The 20,955-nt window shown below is 43.9% G+C and overlaps 1 protein-coding gene across 12 annotated transcripts in view; it reads left to right on the top strand.

Annotated features, from left to right (window-relative positions):
* DOCK9 (dedicator of cytokinesis 9) overlaps positions 1–20,955 on the top strand; it is a 288,486-nt gene that overhangs the window by 67,990 nt on the left and 199,541 nt on the right. For 7 of the 12 annotated variants that reach the window (XM_042255025.1, XM_042255023.1, XM_060394645.1 and 4 more), the window contains exon 1: positions 4,081–4,366. The exons of the other annotated variants lie outside the window; for them this stretch is intronic. In XM_042255025.1, the coding sequence (XP_042110959.1) occupies positions 4,205–4,366 (162 nt within the window). In that variant the 5' untranslated portion in view covers positions 4,081–4,204. Of the gene's footprint in view, positions 1–4,080; positions 4,367–20,955 lie in introns of those variants that run through there. 12 annotated transcript variants of the gene reach the window in all.

The raw sequence follows: 20,955 nt of genomic DNA, 5'->3' as shown, positions 1-20,955 counted from the left end.
TATTGGAGTTTCAGCTTCAACATCAGTCCTTCCAGTGAACACCCAGGACTGATCTCCTTTAGGATGGACTGGTTAGATCTCCTTGCAGTCCAAGGGACTCTCAAGAGTCTTCTCCAACACCACAGTTCAAAAGTATCAATTCTCCGGTGCTCAGCTTTCTTCACAGTCCAACTCTCACATCCATACATGACCACTGGAAAAACCATAGCCTTGACTAGATGGACCTTTGTTGGCAAAGTAATGTCTCTGCTTTTCAATATGCTATCTAGGTTGGTCATAACTTTCCTTCCAGGGAGTAAGCATCTTTTAATTTCGTGGCTGCAGTCACCATCTGCAGTGATTTTGGAGCCCCAAAAAATAAAGTCTGACACAGTTTCCACTGTTTCCCCATCTATTTCCCATGAAGTGATAGGACCAGATGCCATGATCTTTGTTTTCTGAATGTTGAGCTTTAAGCCAACTTTTTCACTCTCCTCTTGCACTTTTATCAAGAGGCTTTTAGTTCCTCTTCACTTTCTGCCATAAGGGTGGTGTCATCTGCATATCTGAGGTTATTGATATTTCTCCCGGCAATCTTGATTCCAGCTTGTGCTTCTTCCAGCCCAGCGTTTCTCATGATGTACTCTGCATATAAGTTAAATAAGCAGGGTGACAATATACAGCCTTGACATACTCCTTTTCCTATTTGGAACCAGTCTGTTGTTCCATGTCCACTTCTAACTGTTGTTTCTAACCTGCATACAGGTTTCTCAAGAGGCAGGTCAGATGGTCTGGTATTCCCATCTCTTTCAGAATTTTCCACAGTTTATTGTGATCCACACAGTCAAAGGCTTTGGCATAGCCAATAAAGCAGAAAGAGATGTTTTCTGGAACTCTCTTGCTTTTCCATGATCCAGCGGATGTTGGCAATTTGATCTTTGGTTCCTCTGCCTTTTCTAAAACCAGCTTGAACATCTGGAAGTTCACGGTTCACGTATTGCTGAAGCCTGGCTTGGACAATTTTGAGCTTTACTAGTGTATGAGATGAGTGCAATTGTGCGGTAGTTTGAGCATTCTTTGGCATTATCTTTCTTTGGGATTGGAATGAAAACTGACCTTTTGCAGTCCTGTGGCCACTGCTGAGTTTTCCAAATTTGCTGGCATATTGAGTTCAGCACTTTCACAGCATCATCTTTCAGGATTTGAAACAGCTCAACTGGAATTCCATCACCTCCACTAGCTTTGTTTGTAGTGATGCCTTCTAAGGCCCACTTGACTTCACATTCCAAGATGTCTGGCTCTAGGTGAGTGATCACAGCATTGTGATTATCTGGGTTGTAAAGATCTTTTTTATACAGTTCTTCTGTGTATTCTTGCCACCTCTTCTTAATATCTTCTGCTTCTGTTAGGTCCATACCATTTCTGTCCTTTATCAAGCTCATCTTTGCATGAAATGTTCCCTTGGTATCTCTAATTTTCTTGAAGAGATCTCTAGTCTTCTCCATTCTGTTCTTTTCCTCTATTTCTTTGCATTGATCGATGAGGAAAGCTTTCTTGTCTCTCCTTGTTATTCTTTGGAACTCTGCATTCAGATGCTTATATCTTTCTTTTTCTCCTTTGCTTTTGGCTTCTCTTCTTTTCACAGCTATTTGTAAGGCCTCCCTAGACAGCTGTTTTTGCTTCTTTGCCTTTCTTTTCCATGGGGATGGTCTTCATGCCTGTCTCCTGTACAATGTCATGAACCTCATTCCATAGTTCATCAGGCACTCTATCAGATCTAGTCCCTTAAACCTATTTCTCACTTCCGCTGTATAATCATAAAGGATTTGATTTAGGTCATACCTGAATGGTCTACTGGTTTTCCCTACTTTCTTCAATTTAAGTCTGAATTTGGTAATACGGAATTCATGATCTGAGCCACAGTCAGCTCCTGGTCTTGTTTTTGCTGACTGTATAGAGCTTCTCCATCATTGGCTGCAAAGAATATAATCAATTTGATTTTGGTGTTGACCATCTGGTGATGTCCATGTGTAGAGTCTTCTCTTGTGTTGTTGGAAGTGGGTGTTTGCTATGACCAGTGCGTTCTCTTGGCAAAACTCTATAGCCTTGCCCTGCTTCATTTTGTATTCCAAGGCCAAATTTGCCTGTTACCCCAGGTGTTTCTTGACTTCCTACTTTTGTATTCCAGTCCCCTATAATGAAAAGGACATCTTTTTTGAGTGTTAGTTCTAAAAGGTCTTGTAGGTCTTCATAGAACCATTCAGCTTCAGCTTCTTCAGCCTTTCTGGTTGGGGCATAGACTTGGATTACCATGATATTGAATGGTTTGCCTTGGAAACAAACAGAGAGAATTCTGTCTTTTTTTAGATTGCATCCAAGTACTGCATTTTGGAGTCTTTTGTTGACCATGATGGCTACTCCATTTCTTCTAAGGGATTCCTGCCCACAGTAGTAGATATAATGGTCATCTGAGTTAAATTCACCCATTCCAGTCCATTTTAGTTCGCTGATTCCTGGAATGTTGGCGTTCACTCCTGAACGACGTCCTACCCCTCTAGGTTGTCACAAAGCACTGAACTGAGCTCGCTGTGCTATACAGCAACTTTCCACTAGCTGTTTTACAAATGATATCTTATACCTTTCACTGCTGTTCTCTCAACAGAGTTACCATTCTGAAGCTGATTGCTTTAGACCACATATAGTTATTCTGTTTTTTTTTTTTTTTTTTGCATGTGGCCAGTATCTACTCCTTTGATCTCTGTAGCTATTTGATACACTTTGCATAAAAATTCAGGAGATAGACAAATCCTAGACTTCTGCTTATCTGTTGCTCCTAATAGGTTAACTGGCCGTAGAAAACACAAATGTTGGAATTATGTGATTGCATGTTTTCTAAAGATTTACCTTCCCTGCATGACACAGGTTTCTGTTACTAACCTGTAGGTGTTCAATTATAATTCACTCTAACTTTGAAATCTGTAGCTAGAAAATGAAAACCATCTGTTGCCTTGTGAAATAAGGCAGAATGTCGGAATAGATTTTAAAAGAGCAGTAACTTTTTTCTAGATACATGTTGTAGGTGGGAGGGGTTTCCTTGTGTGTTCATGATGGTCTTTTTACATAATTTGCTTTTCATTTTCTAGAAGGAAAAATGGCAAGAGTCAACTTGGTATTGTATCAATGACAAGCTTTCCTGTCAGCTAGTCCCAAAGATATCACAGGGTAGAACAGTGTTACTGAATTCAGTCTGCAGTTGAAGGACTTGGATTACTTATGTACCAAACAGAATAACCTTGTTGCCTGTGGTCCTCAAGTGTGCATTTACCCTTCATACCAGAGTGCTGCTTCTGTATCCATATTCTCGTTTGCATCTTTGGGTACCAGCCAGGGGAGAATTCTTCTTTTAAGCCGTGCAAACTTGCTAGCCCCCTCTCCAGCAAAGAGTGCGAGTGGGCAGAAGTCAAGATTGACACAGCAATTTCGTGTTCCCTTGTGGTTTTCTGTCAGCAAGCTGGTACCCACACACGCCAAAGGTTGTTTGAAGTGGGCTTACACATGTTTCCATAGCAGCAGTCATCTTGGTGATTCCTCTCGTTTTTTGGACTTTTTTTTTTCCCTTTTGCTTCTCTGTTCCTCGCTGATGCGGGATTAAACAAACAGCATATTTAGGTCAAGGAAAGAGATGTTTGCTAATATAGATGCTAGGCTAAGCATTCTGGGAGCGAGGTTTCTTGCAGCAGATGAACATTCTTTGTGCCTCCGGCAGCCTCTGCAGCAGGGTGACTGTCTGGCTCCGTCTTTTTCATTTTTGGGCAGGTTCTGAGATTCAGAACAATCCCGAGCAAATCACCGGAGCCGGCAGTTTTCCAGTAACCACATGTACATCTTCTGCTTATTTGTCCTTTGGTATTAACAGTGAGGAAGTCTACTGGAAAAAAATACAGTACTTTAAAGATTTTGGTGCATCTGAGGTGTGTCATCTTGTTTTTTTGCACCACCCCTCCTGTGTTACACTCGGAGCTCGGAATTTTTTTTTTTTTTTTTTTGTCAGGCGGCTGGGCAGGAGCAGCATCTAGTACAGCAGCTCGGAGCTTCCCTTCTGTTCTGGTGTCGGCAACTGCCTGTCGTGAAGATGGTACAGTGGGAGTCTGCTCTGAAGAGCCAAGGAAGATAGTGTGGAAATGGAGTAGAGATTGCTGGAGACCTGAGCATCCACAGCTTGGGGATGGGCTGCACTACTAGTGTGATTCTGTTTAAAGGCATCCGCACCGTTTTTGAGAGAAACTGTGCTTATATGTGCAAACATCAAGGCGAGAATAATGCCCTTGAATGCACAGCATACAATTGGACAAAAGAAGACTCAGAACTATTGATCGCCTCCTGTCTGGTAAATGCTGTCTCTTAATTAACAAGTAGTTTGTTGGGGTTAGAATGAAACTAGCCTTTGCTGGTAAAGCAAATATACTCATTTATTTCAGTATGCTTATGTGTATATAGCTTGCATGTGTCAGTGGGTAGTGAGTGGCCTTCAGTTGTAAATTGTGAGGTGCCTGTTTGTATGTGTGAGAATGTCATGTGTTAATCAGACCTAAAACACATGCAGAGAGAGCAGCTGCAGTAGGGCATGTGGTCACAGAACAGTTCTCTGAGTTAGCGTTATGAGCTTCCGTGTTCTCAGTATAGTGCCAGAAATAACAGTGGGCGAAGTCGGGATCTAGGGTCTTACGGACGGAACCCTCTACCTGTGATGGTGAATTACTCAGTCCCTTTACCTCTTATCCTTTCACTTGGCTAGATTTTCCTTACTAATGGCTTGTGGTTCGTCCTTTGATTCGGGGCAGAAATGTAAAGGAAACATGAAAGAAAACTGTAATGGGTATGAGAAAGATATTTACAGGCTTATTATTTTAAATCTGGCCGTTTAGAATTTTGTGAGTGAAAGCTCTTGAGAGGCAAAGGAAGCTCAGTTGACATTCCTGTGATGGTTGCTCCTTCCCAGGGCACGAGGAGGTGTCAAGTCACAGATGGGTGTGCCTCTCCACGGCCTTCTCACAAATACCAGGCTCATGAGAAAGCTCCGTGTTGGTTTCCTCCCTCAGAATGCCTTGCTGTTTTCCCTTCTGTTCTATGGCAGTTCTTGTCTAAACAAGTGGGGAATAATACATGTGGGCGTTTTTTGTGGAGGGGGATGGCCAGCAGGAGCCCATGGCCAGAGCAGGGTGTGTGGAACCCCCGAAACCTTCCTGGTCGCGGGCTGTCATCCGAGACCCAGAGGCTGGTGTGCCACATCTCCCCCCCCCGCACCCCACCCTGCTCCCGGGATCAAACCAGGTTGGCCCAGCCTTGCAGGAGCCCCAGGAGAGGATGCGTCTTAGGGAGAGGTTTACGTGGTGTTAGCTCTCAGAATCCCTGGGAGGAAAGGGAAAGAGAGCCTCGGATGAGCCTCAGATGCGTTTTGGAAGGCAGTGAGTGTTACGTGTGGGCATGCAGTTTAAGTGGTGCTGTCTTAACTATTAAATATTTTAAACTCTAAAGTATTTTGGGATATGCTTTTGCGAATGACTGGCATCACAGCTGAGGAGGACTAGCCCATTAGAGTGTCTGTCCCATTAGGGTAGCCCCTCACCCTGGCAGCCCTCGGACTGCCTGGCCGTGGTGCCAGCACCTCTCCCATGCCACCAGCCTCCTTCCTGCTCCTGCAGGCCATGCTGACTTGGTGCTTGGTTAACCTGCCTGTGAGAGACCCTGCTTGTTTTTCATTATTGTTCATTGCATGAGGGAATACTAACCTGCCCCGGGGCTTTGTTGGGACTCTAGGACTGGGTGTGGAGCCCTGGTCCTGTGACTCGGGTCAGATGCCTTCAGCTGCCATCCTCGCCCACACCAGCAGACCCTGAAAGTTGACGAGACCACGTGAGCCTGTGGCCGAGGCAGTGTGGGTGGAAGGGTGCATCCTCTCACTCCAAACTGGCCTCCCAGCCTCTCTCTTTCCTTGACCCCTTGGAGTCTTCTCTGTGCGACTGGGAAGGGAAGGCAGACCATCCTTCTGCTCAGAGTCAGATCCAGAATCCTTGAGATGACTGCTGGGTCCGTCCCCGGCCTGCCCTCCAGGCCCTGCTTCCTCCTCGTCGCCTTTCTCCTCACTCCTCTCTCTTTGACCTTTTCTCCTGGGATCTCTACCCGGGCATTTACCTGGTCCACCCTGGCCTCCCGGTGGGCTTTGCCCAGAGTTCCCCGTGGCAGCGAGGCTTCCCTGACCCCTGGTGTAATTGTGCCACACCACCTGCACGCTCTTCTCTGAGTCCCCGCCATACCCCTGACACAGAGTTAGGTAAGACTCATACCTTAAGTATAGTAATAGTAATTATTGCTAAGTGTTACTTACTGTACTTACACAAGAATAAGATTTATGATGGCAGGGGTTTTTGTCTGTTTTACTGACTGCTTCTGCCTTCAACAGTCAGAACAATCCCTGGCTCCTAGTAAATGCTCCGCTAATGAGTGAATTCTGAGGAAATGGTTTTATGGTCCTGAACTCAAACTCAGAGAAGCTGTTGAGAAGATCTTCTGAAACCAGGCTTTTTTTTTTCCCCCAAAAAACATTTTTGTCTTGGAGTTACCCTAAGAAGTTGCATGGTCCTAAGCTGGGCGTTCCAGGGGTTTGCTATGACCCTTCAGCGACAGTTGAGGATGCTGTCTTTGGGTATCATCTAGACTGGCTCTGCTAAGGCCTGTTCCGTGGCGTGGGCTTCTGAGGACCTTCTCATCCTTGGTTTGATCCAGCCAAGCTGTTGATTAAGGGAGAATTCCCATGGCCCTCCCTTGGGCCTGCTCCATACAAAGTAGGCTGATCCTTTGTAGGTCTTTGTCAGGCTCCTCAGCCTTGGTTAGGAGAGTGTCTGTCCTTCTTTCAGCTGACGTAGTGGCTATGCTTGTGGCTGCACCGTTACTGTCAGCACGTCAGAGCTGTCCCTCACTGCTCCTCAGAGCATAGCCCCCTCCCCGGCCACTCAATACATAATAAACCGTATGGAGGAGGAATAGTGTTCATGAGGCCACGACTCTTCTAGAGACTCTAAAATGCCCCAGTTATCTGCCTGTCTGTCCGGATTCACTGGGGTGGACTGGCTCGTTCTGGCCTCAGAGGAATTGCTGCTTCTGAACTAAGCTATGTGCTTTTCTCTTGCCCTTCTCTTGCCCAGTGAAGGGCATGAGAAACATCCTTGCAAAAGTGGTGTCTACCATGAGGGTGTGGAGGGCGCTGCTCATTTGCTTTTGGAATGGCGAAGAGTCACCATAGTGTGGTGACCAAGAGTCCCACATCCACTACTTGCTGGCTGTGTGACTTTGGGAAATTTACCTAACCTCTCTGTTCCTCAGTTTCCTTACCCATTAGATGCAGATAATAACAGTACTTACCTCATAAGGTTTTCAAATGAGTGACTATATCTGAAGTTCTTAGGACAGTGTTTTCATGTAAGTTAGTGCTAATTGTTAGCAATTATAATTATTTCTATTTTTTAGTGTTCCTTTTATGAAGAACCCTGGAAGAAATTTCTTCTCTTCATGCTCTGAATGATGGTGCTTTTCCTGAGGAGCTACTTTGTGTAGCATAAGTGCTAGTTGAATTGTATTTATTTTACATACATTATGATTCATGTAACTGACCTCAGCCACCTCTTCAGTCGACTGTTAAAAGAAAGCTTAGTTTCATACACATGACCTTATTCTAACAGATATATGGGCTCTTTCAAAATGATTTGTTTTATATTTCCTTTAAACTTTGCTTCTTTTTTTCCTGTACTACTATTTTATCACTGCCTGCTCTTTCTCATCGGCTAATCAAAATACTTTGAATCTTCTTCTTGCTTGTAAATCACTTTAAATCCCATTGAAACAAAGCAGAGTATGAGTTAATAAACTAGTAGAGAACTTTGGTGAAGAACAAACCTTCAGGTTGGCTCTGAAGCAAAGTCAGATGTCTTTTTTTGTGTGGGTTAAGTTTCATTTGGGGCAAAATGAGAACTGCAGCCTGGGAGACAGCACCTCAGATCTGTCTGTGAAAAGAGGCAAGGTGGGGAGATCAGTATATATTTGATTTTGGTGAAAGGGGAGGGAGTACATGCAGTCAGGCATACATTTTTCCAGAAGGTTTTGACCAGTCTTGTGAAGCTTTGGCTAGTCATGAGGAACAGTCATCACCATGAAGGATTTTAGTGCTTTTCTAGTTGTGAGGAAATACAGATGTCTTTTTTTTTTTCAATGTTAATTTAATTCCATAAAAATCTTGTTTTGTTTAGCTTTTTTTTTTTAAACTTTTATTTTAACATAAGTTGCCTGCTTTTTTTGTTGTTGTTGTGCCAAAGGCTAAATCAGAATTAAGATGTTTTTATATCATTCAGTTAACACGCTGCATGTTACATCTTTATCTGTTACCTAAAAATTACCTGGGTGATTTTTTTAAGATTAGTAAAGTTGACCAAAAATCAGATGTCTCGAGTGCGGACATTAGCTTTGTAAGGCTGCAGCTGTCTGATCTTGTGCAGGAAGTTCTTTTTTCCTTTTATGGCCAAAAGACGTGAATCAGCTCCATGGTTGGTAGTACCTGGGGAAAAGGGCTTCTCTGGCAGTTGTGGACTGACTGAACTTCAAGTGTACCCCTTGAGGATCAGATTGATTTTGACCGGTAATTCTAAACTACAGTGGAGGGGCAGGATTGAGTTAGGGTAAATTTCATTCATGAGTACAGAATTTTCCTAACATTTTCTCTTTTCTAATTAATGGACTGTCCAGGTCATTCAGGAAACACCCTTGAGGGGACTTCCCTGCTGATCTTTTGTCTGGGACCCTGTTCTCCCAATTCAGGGGGCCTGGGAACTAGATCTCGCCATGACGCAACTAAGACCTGGCACAGCCAAATAAAGAAAGAAGTAAACTAATTAGAGTGAAAAAGGAACACCCTTGCGTGCTTCTTTGTGCTGGGTGCTAGACGTACAGAAATAAGGAGGAAGCTCTCCAGTCTCCACTCGGGGAGGAGGCCCCACCCATTGCCCAGGCACCTTCCATGAGAAGGGGCAGCTTAAGCTGAGACAAAACTCTTGTAAATCCCAATTTTTCCTCGTCTGTGAAGGTTTGTGATGGACCCAGCCCCGTTGACCAGGACTTGACCTGTTTTCCTCATTGCCGGTGGTAGCTTCTTCCCTTCTTGATGTGTCTACCATGGAAGAATTGAGGAACTGTGGGATTATTCCGTAGCATGTTCTCGTTTTGTGTAATGTAACTGACGTGGGGGAAGCCACTCAGTTCTAACCTTGATAGCAGCTAGGATTCTGTCAGCCCTTCACAAAGAGCACATTACTGCAAGTCGCAAGAGGAGAAGACAAACTCTAATCCTCAGTTTCTTTCATGACATGTTGGGATAACAGAGCGATAATCTTACCCATTGTAAATGGATAGTTGATCTTTTTTTCTTGCCTCCTTAAAGCTTTGAAGTATTTCATGGTCCTCCTATTGAAAGATTTGTTACAAGTCTTCAACATGTTCTCAACCTTTACTGCTGTATAGAATTTTATACAGGGACCACTTCAGTCTCTCCAGGCGAAACAGGCCTTCCTCATGTGAAACACCAACTGGTTATGAAATTCCTTTGGTTTATTCTGTGTGCACTGTGCAAAGAGAACAGAGCTGGAGGTGATACGATCACAAGAGCCTGCAGCCCTGCCTGTGTGTGTCTGCGGGGCTGCGGGGATGGGTGGGCTGGCGGGAGGGTAGGGGGGAGGTTGCGGTGTAATCAATGACTGGGGTTAGTGGAGACTGGGATAATAATACGCATCAGCTTGAGGCTGTGGGGAAGGTAAAGGCTGGGTCTTTATATTTTTTAGATGTTCTCTCATAACTGTTTCTTGAACTGTGATAACTGTCTTGAGGTGTAAGAAAGCAGAAATCTGCTTGATTGCCTTCTGGAACACTCCTTTGGTTCTTGGTTCAGTCATGGGACCATGGCTTTGGTCATATCCTTCCTAATGATGCCATGTGGATTTTGTTGCCTGTTTTGACTGGAGCAGTAAACTCAGCTGATGTTTTCAAGGAACAGTCTGCTCTGATTCCAAATCCATTTGCTGTGTCCTGGGATTGCGTTGCTTTGTTGATGCTGTGAGTGCAGCCAGCACGAGCTAGCATGAGAGAGTTTATATTGTCCTCCTCTGCAGTGCTTTTTAAGAATTGACCATCTTTTTAATATTTATTAAATCATAAGCAGGAGATTAACATTCATTGTGGAAACCAAGCCTGTGGTGTTTGCTGCACGAAGGTAACCACTGATAGAAACATTTTGAGGCAAACCTTCTAGGTTTCCCTGGTGGCTTAGATGGTAAAGAATCTGCCTGCAGTGCAGGAGAACCCCTGGGTTTGATCCTGGGTTGGGAAGATTCCATGGAGAAGAAAATGGCAACCCACTCCATTAGTCTTGCCTGGAGAATTCCATGGATAGAGGAGCCTTTTGGGCTATAACCCATGGGGTTACAAAGAGTCGAACATGACTGAGTAACTAACACTTCTAGAATTTCATCCACATATAGTCTTATTCATAAAAATCATATAATGGGTTGCTGTGGACTAAATTGTGTTGTCTCCACCACTACCTCCAGTTTGTATGTTGAAGCCCACAACCAATGTGACTACATCTGGAGATAGGGTCTTTAGGATATAATTACGTTAAAGGGGATCATAAGGGTGGGGCCCTAATCCGATAGGACTGTGGCCTTTCTAAGAAGAGTAAGAAATCTCTCTGCCATGTGAGCACACAGTAAGAAGGCAGCTGTCTGCGAGCCAGAATGAGGGTCCTCACCAGGCACCAGCTGACCATGCTGGCACCCTGACCTTGAACTTCAAGCTCCAGAACTGTGAGAAAATAACTTTTTGTTGTTTGAGCCACTAAGTCAGTGATATTTTATTCTGGCAACCCAAGTAATACATAATAGTATACATGGTATTTTGTTATATAGTCTTGTTATTGGCTTGAATAGACTCACAAACATCTTTCCATATAACTGAGTACACATTTATTTTTCATTCTTAATGGTGTCGTTTCATTGTGTGGATAAGCCATTTTGGGCTGCTATTAACGGTATAACATAGACGGAGTGGCTTGCAAACAACTACCATTTCTTTCTTTCCTTCTTTTCTTTTCATATTTATTTGGCTGCACTGGGTCTTAGTTGTGATACACAGGGTTTTCAATCTTTGTTGCAGTATGTGGAATCTTCCAGTTGCAGGATGCAAACTCTTGGTTGTGGCATGTGGGATCTGATTCCCTGCCCAGGATCCGAACCCAGGCCCCCTGCGTTGGAAGCACAGAGTCCCAACCCCTGGACCACCAGGGAAGTCCCCTCCCATTTATTTCCTGTAGGAGGTTGGGAAACCCAGGATGGAGGCATCTACAGATCCAGTACCTGACGGGGACCTGCTTCCTGGCTCACAGATGGCCGTCTTCTCACAGAAGCTTCTCATGGAGGAGGCAGTGAGCGAGCTCTCTGGAGCCTGTTGTGTAAAGAGCCCCAGTCCCCTTCTTGAGGGTTCCACCCCCCAAAGGCTTCCCCTTCAGACAGTGTCACATGGGGAATTTTCAAAAAACAGTCACATTGCAGGAGGTGACATTTTGTTTATTTGTTTGTTCATGACATTGTTATTTATTCTATCACACATTGATTTAAGGGCAAAGATCCACGACCTTGATAATGAATGCTTGGCGTTCTAACATGTGAAACTGCTCATCAAGTGTTCTATATTTTTATAAAATGGACTAAGTTAGGCTCTAAGGCAGACTTAGGCCTAAATTTTTACCTTTTTTTTTTTGGTACCAACCAATTTGTAGCATTTTGTAAAGTATTAGCTCCCCGTATTCACAAACTTCACACAGACATCTGGAAGTGACATTTTATTTAACACATTACCCAGTATCCCATTTTTTTCCGATTGTAAATGCTGTGATAAACATCTTTCCATATGTAATTTAAACACTTGTTATTTTCTTAGCACAGACTTCTAGACTTGGAATCGCTGCGTCAAAGTATATTTGTTATTTAAGCGGTTTTTATATCTATAGCCAGACTGTCCTCCAGAAATAACTGTTTTGAGATTTTTTTTTTTAATTGAAGACAAGAAAATTTGTTTTCTCCCCTTGTGACTTCAAGCAGTTTGCCTTCATAATTGCTTTTTATTAAGCTGTTGATGGAGGTATCTGCTCAATAGAATATCAACTGAGATCGCTGTATGCTTAGGCAGTAAAACTCACACCAGGGTTCAAATTAGCACTGATTTCGTCTCAACTTCTGGAAGCATGAGCACTAGCGCTAAATCTCCCTGGAGGATTCTGAAATGTTCCATTGTGGAGGCTGGAATGTGTTTGTTCTGGGAGGTCTTCAACCTTTTGGAATTGGTAGCTGTTTCGTAGACATTAAAGAGGAAAGAGCAGCAGAAATACTGAATAGAAACAGATGAGTAAAGGCCATTATTGCTTTGTTCAAGTCTTTGTTCTATATTCAAAGTAGCTGATTTATGTTTCTCCCACAGAAATGGTGAGAAGCAACAACTTTTTTGCTTTTAAAAAATAATGTTGACTGTCTTTCATGTTTAGAATACATAATTATTTTAGAAAATTTAGAGACTACAGGGAAATATAAAAAGGAAAACAAAATCAGCCGTAATCCCACAGCTCAGTTACTGTTTAGCATGTAGTGCGGGCTTCCCTGGTGGCTCAGACAGTAAAGAATCCACCTGCAATGCAGAGGACTCGAGTTCGATCCCTAGGTGGGGAAGATTCCCTGCAGAAGAGAATGGCTACCCACTCCAGTATTCTTGCCTGGAAAATTCTATGGACAGATGAGTCTGGTGGGCTACAGTCCATGGGGTTGCAAAGAGCTGGACAGGACTGAGTGACTGACACTTTCACTTTCACTTCTAACCTGTGGTGCATGTTTTCTGATATCTTTCTGTGCTTATACAAATATCAAAAATAGTTATATCCTGTAAATAGTCCTGATGCCCTTTTCTCTTATCATTTTTATGGCCATTTTCTTATGCCCACAGTGTTCTGCTAACACACCATTTAATATATGCTTCATATTCCACTGTAATGTATATACCAAATTTATTTTAATGCTTTTCTTTTGTTAGGCATTAGATGGTTATAGACTATGTTTGGGCTTACTGAGTACATCTTTACCGAAACATATTTTTATGGATCTATAATTGTTTTTATAGGTTAGATTCATAAACATGAACTTGTTAAGGCAGGAATGAATTTTTTAAAGGCTGTTTAATGCATATTGTTTTATTGCTTGATGATTGATCCACGTTACATTCCTGTGCTGCACCGTCGGTGCTTAGTTGCTCAGTCAAGTCCGATTCTTTGTGACCCCATGGACTGTAGCCTGCCAGGCTCCTCTGTCTATGGGGATTCTCCAGGCAAGAATACTGGGGTGGATGGTCATGCCCTCCTCCAGGGGATCTTCCCAACCCAGGGATCTAACCCGGGTCTCCCACATTGCAGGCAGATACTTTACCGCCTGAGCCACCAGGGAAGCCCAAGAATACGCGAGTGGGTAGCCCATTCCTTTCCAGGGGATCTTCCTGACCCAGGAGTTGAACCAGGGTCTCCGGCACTGCAGGGATATTCTTTACCAGCTGATCTACCCAGTGAATATTAGTCTTGTTTTATATAGCTGATGATTGCCAGCATTATTTTGCCAATTTGAGAGACAAAAGATATAATTTTCAAATTTATATCTTTTGTCATATTCAAGTATTTCTCCATTTTGTCATTTGCCTTTAATTTTGGTGGCTCATATAGTCAAGAATCTGCCTGCAATGAGGGAGACCCGGATTTGATCCCTGGGTTGGGAAGATCCCCTGGAAAAGGGAGTAGCTACCCCCTTCAGTAGTCTTGCCTGGAGAATTCCATGAACAGAGGAGCTCATGGGGTTGCAAAGAGTCGGACACAACTGAGCGACTAACAGCTATAGCACTTATTTTACTAACAGAAGTTTACATGTAAGTGATAAGCATAATGGTCTTTTCCTCTGTGATTTCTTCCATTACTTTTATGGTTAGAAATTCTTGCCTATCTCAGATCAGATATTCACCGGTGTTTTCTTTTGGAATTTGTTTTCTTGATTATTTATTTATTTACTATTATATTTGGCTCTTGCATCCAAGGGTCCTTCTTGCCAACTGGTTTTATGAATGAAGTTTAGTTGGCATTTTTTTCAGGCCATTTTTTTTCATGTCTATATCTTCTTTCTTAGTGGCAGAACGGAATAGTTGTGACAGAGATCTATAATATGTACTTTCTGACTTAAAATATTTATTAGCTGATCCTTTATAGAAAGTTTGCCAACCCTTGCTTTAGTCAACCTAGAATTTATTTGATGTATAGTTTAGTTGAGGCCCTAATTTGATTCCTTCCTTACCCCTAACGCTCATTTTTCTCAATTTTGTGTTTTGAATAATCCATTCCTTAGACATTGATTTGTGATCCTGTCTTCATTATATTTTCTGTTCCTTTTTGTACTGGGCTTTGTTTTGGGAGTACTCTTTGTCCATTATAGAAGCAAAGCTCTTATCCAGCTGTGAGTTCAATTACAGTTTAATCAAAATGGAAACAAGAAATTTGGAGAAACAAATATTACACTTTTAAGATTTATCTCTAAACAGGTTGTACTGCACACATTGCTGAATTAGGTAGTTTTATAAAGCATATATTTATAAAGGTTCAGGGGCTAAGGGATAAAGACTGAGTGTAGAGTTGTGTGTATTTGTAAATTTGCTCTCTTGTGAAGTAGCCTGCTCATAGAGGAGATCGAGCTTGTCTTTATAAAAACTCTCTGGTGCATTTTGATGAAAGAAACATTCCAGCGTAGCAGCTGCATCCTCAGGTAACCTTGCTTTGAATCTACATTTTTGCGTATCCTGTCTCTGGTAACAAAAGGAGTCCCAGCAAACTACAAGCAGAGGCACTACCAGAGATTCCAAACTAATTGTGTTTGTTTCTATAGGAAAGGTATCTGTATCTTAACAGATGAAGAGTGAATTCTAGTTTTTCCTTTAAGGTAATTAATTTCCCTCCTTACCTACATTTAAATGTGTGTTAAGTTTTGGACATGTGTGTGTGTGTGTGTGTGAATCTGTATTTGACTGTGTCTACTTGTGTATATGTGTATGTTTTTTGTTGTCATCTCAGTACTGATATATTGGATAAAGTGTTACTTTTTTCATATGTCAGTGAACAATCCAAGGCTTTATCCCAGGATGCATTTCAATAAACATCTGTTTTGCTGCCAAGGGAAAACCCATATTCTAGAAAAATGAGGTAGATGTGACTTGTGAGCCTAAGCAGAGGGGCAGGGAGTTGGTTGCCAGTGGATAGACTTTCTCTTCTCTTCTGGAGTAGGTTCTGCCTTTGCAGGGTCTGTGTAATGAGAGTTTGCTTATATTATACAGTTCTAAGATGTGGGCTTGGTGGCAGGCAGTCCTATTTGTGACGAGTTTTACCCTTTTGCACATTTGGTATTCCTTGTGTTTTCTGGTCTTATGAAATAGCATCATTAAAGCGTCGTAATAGCATCATCAAAGAATTAGTCTTATAAGTTACTCTTACTTCTCTAGGCTTTATTGTTGAAGAGCAATCAGAAGAGAACCCAAACTTTTTTCTTATTTTTTTCCATTACGTTGGAAAAACTATTTTCTCTGCTGACAGCCTGTGCTGTGCTAAGTCTTTTCAGTTATGTCCACCTCTTTGTGACCCCCATGAACTGTAGCCCGCCAGGCTTCTCTGTCCATTGGATTCTCCAGGCAAGAGTACTAGAGTGGGTTGCCATGCCCTCCTCCAGGGGATCTTCCTGACTCAGGGACCGAACCCCTGTCTCTTATCTCTCCTGAATTGACAAGCAGGTTCTTTACCACTGGCGCCACCTGGGAAGCCCTACTAACAACATTTCTGACACCAAATGTGTGGGGTTTTTTCCCTCACATTAAATAATTTGGACTCTTAACTGCCCAGATCTCGTGCAGATCCCCGCAGGTCAAGGGCTCAATTCTACAAGACTTCCTCAAGACTTCCTCCACTTCATATATTCCCAGCTTGTCAGCTGTGCTTCTGACCCACCAGCTATAAATCATTCGGACCTCACCACCACCACTCCCCGCCCCACACCGCCTTGGATTTGATCATTTGCTAGAAAGGCTCACAGAACTTAGAAAAACACTTAAAACACTTCCTATTTCTGGTGTGTTAGAAAAGGTACTACTCAGAAATAGTCAAATGGAGGAGCTATGTGAGGCAGGGTGTGGGGAAGGGCTGAGGGGTTTCCATGCATCTCCAGGCAGGCCTCTCTTCCAGCACCTCTGTGTCTTCACCAGCAAACCCCTTCACCAGCAAAGCTCTGCAAAACCCTCTGTTAGGGTGAACACAGCAGCTCCATTAGGTAGGCATCCGTGTGTGCTAAGTGGCTTCAGTCATTTCAGACTCTCGGTGACCCTAATGACTGTAGCCTGCCAGGCTCCTTTGTCCCTGGGATTCTCCAGGCAAGAATACTGGAGTGGGTTGCCGCGCCTTCCTCCAGGAGATCTTCCCAACCCAGGAGTGGAACCTGTGTCTCCTGTGGATTGCTGACAGCTTCTTTATCGCTGAGTCACCAGGGAAACCCCCATTATGTAGGCACAATTGATTAAATCATTGGCTATTGGTTATTGAACTCAACCTGCAGCCTCTCTCCCGTCCTGGGAAGTCAGGGAGCAGAGCTGAAAGATAAGACCCTCTATTCACAGGATTGGTTCCTCAGGTAACCAACCTCCTCCTGTTCTAAGAGTCACCTCGTTAGCATAAACTCAGGCATAGTTGAAAAGGAGTTATTATGTATCACAGGGTACTTCTCTCACCCCTGTTACTCAGAATTACTAGAGTTTCAGAAGCTCTGGGCCAGGAAACAGGGCAGAGAGCAAATACATATTTCATACTATGTCATACCTGATAGCCATTGGATGCCTGCTGAAACAATGGAATGGCCCGCAGTCCATGCTCTCAGAAGGCCTGGTGAACTCCTAAGTGGGGTACAGTGTGATGGGGATAAGCCCAGCCACCACGAGAAAACCTGCAAGGGACTCCTAGCTCACCCTGGGGGCAGAGTGAAGGAAGGAGGAGGAGGTGATGTCTTACTTGAGTCTTGAAGGAGACAAAGAAGTCAACCAGATGAAGGGGTAAGAGAAGGACATGTCTGCAGAAGGAGCAGAGTCCCGGGGAGACAGGGGGAAAGCTGAGACCTCCTTACAGCTGCAGAGGGGGCTATAGAATCAGAAAGGGGGAGGCTGGAGGCAGGGGGACCAGGGGTGAAAGCTGTGAGCATCCAGACAAATCTTCTCTGAAGGAGGGCATGGAGGGAACAGGTCAGACCAGAGGGATTTTCTCTGGAGCTAGAATTTACTTGACTGTTGCATGCTGGAAATAGATGAGAGAGCAGGGAATAACAACGCCCAGTCCTCTAACTTGGGAGGTGATGATGCCATTAATCAAATGCAGGCACGGGAGAGGAGGGGTGGGTTTAAGCATAGCTGGCATGGAGCAGAGAAAGGAGAACAGATCATGGGTTCACTTTTGGTCTTGCTGTGTTCAAATGCCAGAGGAGCCTTCAGGTCAGGGACAGATTCAGCTTTTGTCGGGCCTGAAGTTCCTACAGTTAAGAGCCCTCTTTAAGAGAACTAATAGGAACTCTAAAGACCAACTTAGATACAGGGCTCTGGGAGGGGCCTCTGCCAGGGAGGGGCCTCTGCCAGGCAGGGTCCTGAAGTGTGAGCTTCAGTAATTTCTGGTGAACCTCCTCCTGCGTCCGGGCAGATGCGCAGGCTCCCAGGGGTCCTTTTCCCTCTCTGGTGTCCCTGCTGTGTCCTTCTGCATGTCAGAAAACCCCCAGTTTCCTCTCTGAGCTGCAGGCGGGTCGTCATCTTGTGTAGACTGTTCAGTTCAGTCGTTCACTCGTGTCTGACTCTTTGTGACCCCATGGACTGCAGCACGCCAGGCCTCCCTGTCCATCACCAACTCCCAGAGTTTACTCAAACTCATGTTCATGGAGTCGGTGATGCCATCCAACCATCTCATCCTCTGTCGTCACCCCCTTCTCCTCCTGTCTTCAGTCTTTCCCAGAATCAGGGTCTTTTCCAGTGAGTCAGTTCTTTGCATCAGGTGGCCAAAGTATTGGAGTTTCAGCTTCAGCATCAGTCCTTCCAATGAATATTCAGGTCTGATTTCCTTTAGGATGGACTGGTTGGATCTCCTTGCAGTCCAAGGGACTCTCAAGAGTCTTCTCCAGTACCACAGAAATTAAAGTTAACCCCAGGGTTACCTCAGTGTGAGGAAGGCCTGTACTGTACCTTCCTTCTGACTTTTCAGTGGAAAGGGTACCCTCTTCCCCCATCTCCCTGACACACAAGTGAAACAGAACAAAAGGCTTTTATAGGACCAGGGGTTTGGTTTGTTACCACTCTCTATGACCAAGAGAGCACAATGATGAGAAGTTACGTTCTATTTAGAGCATCAGCAGGAATTGGCAGCCATGTGTATACATTGAACTGCGTGGCACTTCCAGCTTTTCCTGTTAAAGAGTTTTGAGGACTTACTTTACCTAAAGCCTCTTAGAATAAAGTCTTTTAAGTCAAATTTGTGTGGTCTCCTGACAGAGATTAAAAATGTTTTTATAAGAGCAAGTGAATGTAAGGTAGCACATTTAGATAATAATTCCAATAATGTGTACATAAAGAGGTCTCTAGCTGTAAGAGGGCGTGAAGAAGAGAATGTAGAGTCTTTGTTTAGTCTGTGTCTTTGTTACTTGGCTGCAAAGCCTTTTCTTTCAGGGAGATAATTACTGACATTACCAAGGACAAGGTTACATTTGGGTCAGATGTCTTCTCTCCTGCTGCACCTAGGCCTTTGGGACACTCCCCCCACCAGTGCCTCATCCTCTGGGCAGCCGCCCCCCAACCAGTGTTCCAGAAATCTACCCCCAGTTTCCTTTCACTGTCAGTCTGCGTGTGAATGATCTCAGCTAGATGTTAGGCTCTTATCTGATTAAAACATTCACACCGTGGTATAAATAGCTCACAGAAATGTATCTGTCAAAGGGTGTTTGCACTTTTTAGAGGGGAGTTTCTAACTAAGGGGAGTGCTACAGATGATGGAAGATTTTGTAGCCATTTGTCATTCATTTTCAAACTGCAGAACTGAATGGAGTTTGTATGCTAGTTCCTGTGTGTGTTTGGGGTTTTGTTTGAATTATAGGAGGAGAATGTTTTTACCTCATTTTTCTTTTCCCCCATCCCCCTCCTCCACCCCCAGGTAGGCACAGGTTTTCTAGATATGTTTATCTAGTAGCTCAGTCTGTAAACAATCTGTCTGCAATGCAGGAGACCCAGGTTCGATTTCTGGGTCAGGAAGATCCCCTGGAGAAGGGAATGGCAACCCACTCCAGTATTCTTTCCTGGAGAATCCCATAGACAGAGGAGTCTGGTGGGCTACAGTCCATGGGGCCCCAAAGAGTCAGACTTGGCTGAGCAACTAAACCACCACAGCACAAACTTTAAATGTTTAACTGGGGACGGGGTGAGATTTTCAGTGATGGCCTTCTCTGCTGCATTTTGCCACCTGCAAGTTACCAAATTCCCAGAAAGAAGAGCATCTTGGAAATTTAGCACATTGCTTTGGAAAGGTTGGCTCCTGCTGTTGTGAACTGAAAATTTCTGCAACTTACACCACTGGGCCTGAAATCCTGGGGCCTTCTAAAGAGGGGGCACTGAGATGTTGCTTCCTGACTCATATCCACGACCTGCTGGTGTTCTGGAGTCAGTGCTGAGAACTGAGTACTACGTCTGGAGAAAGACCTGGTAGAGCAGAAGAGCCAGCGAAAGGGCTGTAAAAGGATGAGTGTGTATTCTTAACTGAAAGTTGGTGTGTGGGAGCTCCTTCTAAGTATGTTCTCTTCAAGAGCCTTGCGCACATGCGTGCTAAGTTGCTTCAGTCGTGTCTGACTCTTTGCAACCCCATGACCGTAGCCCGCCAGGCTCCTCTGTCCATAGGATTCTCCAGGTAAGGATACTAGAGTGAATTGTTACGCTTTCCTCCAGGGGATCCTCCCGACTCAGGGACCAAACATGCATCTCTGCGTCTCCTGCATCGGCAGGGGCATTCTTTACCACTAGTGCCAACTGGGAAGCCCGAGAACCTTGAATCACACCAGAATCTGATTTTCAGGGATGACTGGGGTGTGGGTTATTGAAGGCAGGCAGAGCCCTGAATGTTTTAGCCACTCCTGAAAAGTGGACACCTAGTCTTATTTTTGGTTCCTCGTTGATGCTAACTGGAGTGGGACTTCACCAGTCCCCCTTCAGCAAATGAATAAACGAGGGCACATTGATAGTTTCTGGGAACTTGGAGGGATGCGAGAGAGTTGATGCTGAATTTCCGCTTTCACTTTTCACCCTCAGAACTCAACCACCTTTAGAGCACATCCCTCTTGTGTTATGGAGGGTTGCAGGCAGCTGTCCAAGTCATACTCTCTTGTGACCAGTGCTATAAAACCAGTGGAAACTCTGATGGTTTCTGCAGATGCGTGTTTATCTGAAAAATGCTGGGCCCTGTCCAAAGGGAAAACAGGCAGTAATGGTCTCAATTTCAAAAACAACCTTCAGCCGTACCAAAACTTTAAAACCTTTTTCATTTTTATAATTTCTAATCACCCTCTGTTAAAAATGAAACGTTAAAAAAAAAAAAAAAGATCACTGAAGCTAAGTTTTAGGATTGCTGATGTTGTCTGTCCTGCAGCCCCAGACTTGGAGCACTTGGCTGCAAGCAGGCAATTCAAGAATTCAGGAGAAGGGTGGGTGATCTTGAAACATGCAAGTGAGTTCATGGTTTAAGAATTTTTTCTATTGGGA

This window comes from Ovis aries, chromosome 10 (assembly GCF_016772045.2).
Source record: "Ovis aries strain OAR_USU_Benz2616 breed Rambouillet chromosome 10, ARS-UI_Ramb_v3.0, whole genome shotgun sequence".
Classification (NCBI taxonomy): Eukaryota; Metazoa; Chordata; class Mammalia; order Artiodactyla; family Bovidae; genus Ovis; species Ovis aries.
Note: the sequence above shows the minus strand (reverse complement) of the source record. Positions and strands in the feature narration are given on the sequence as shown.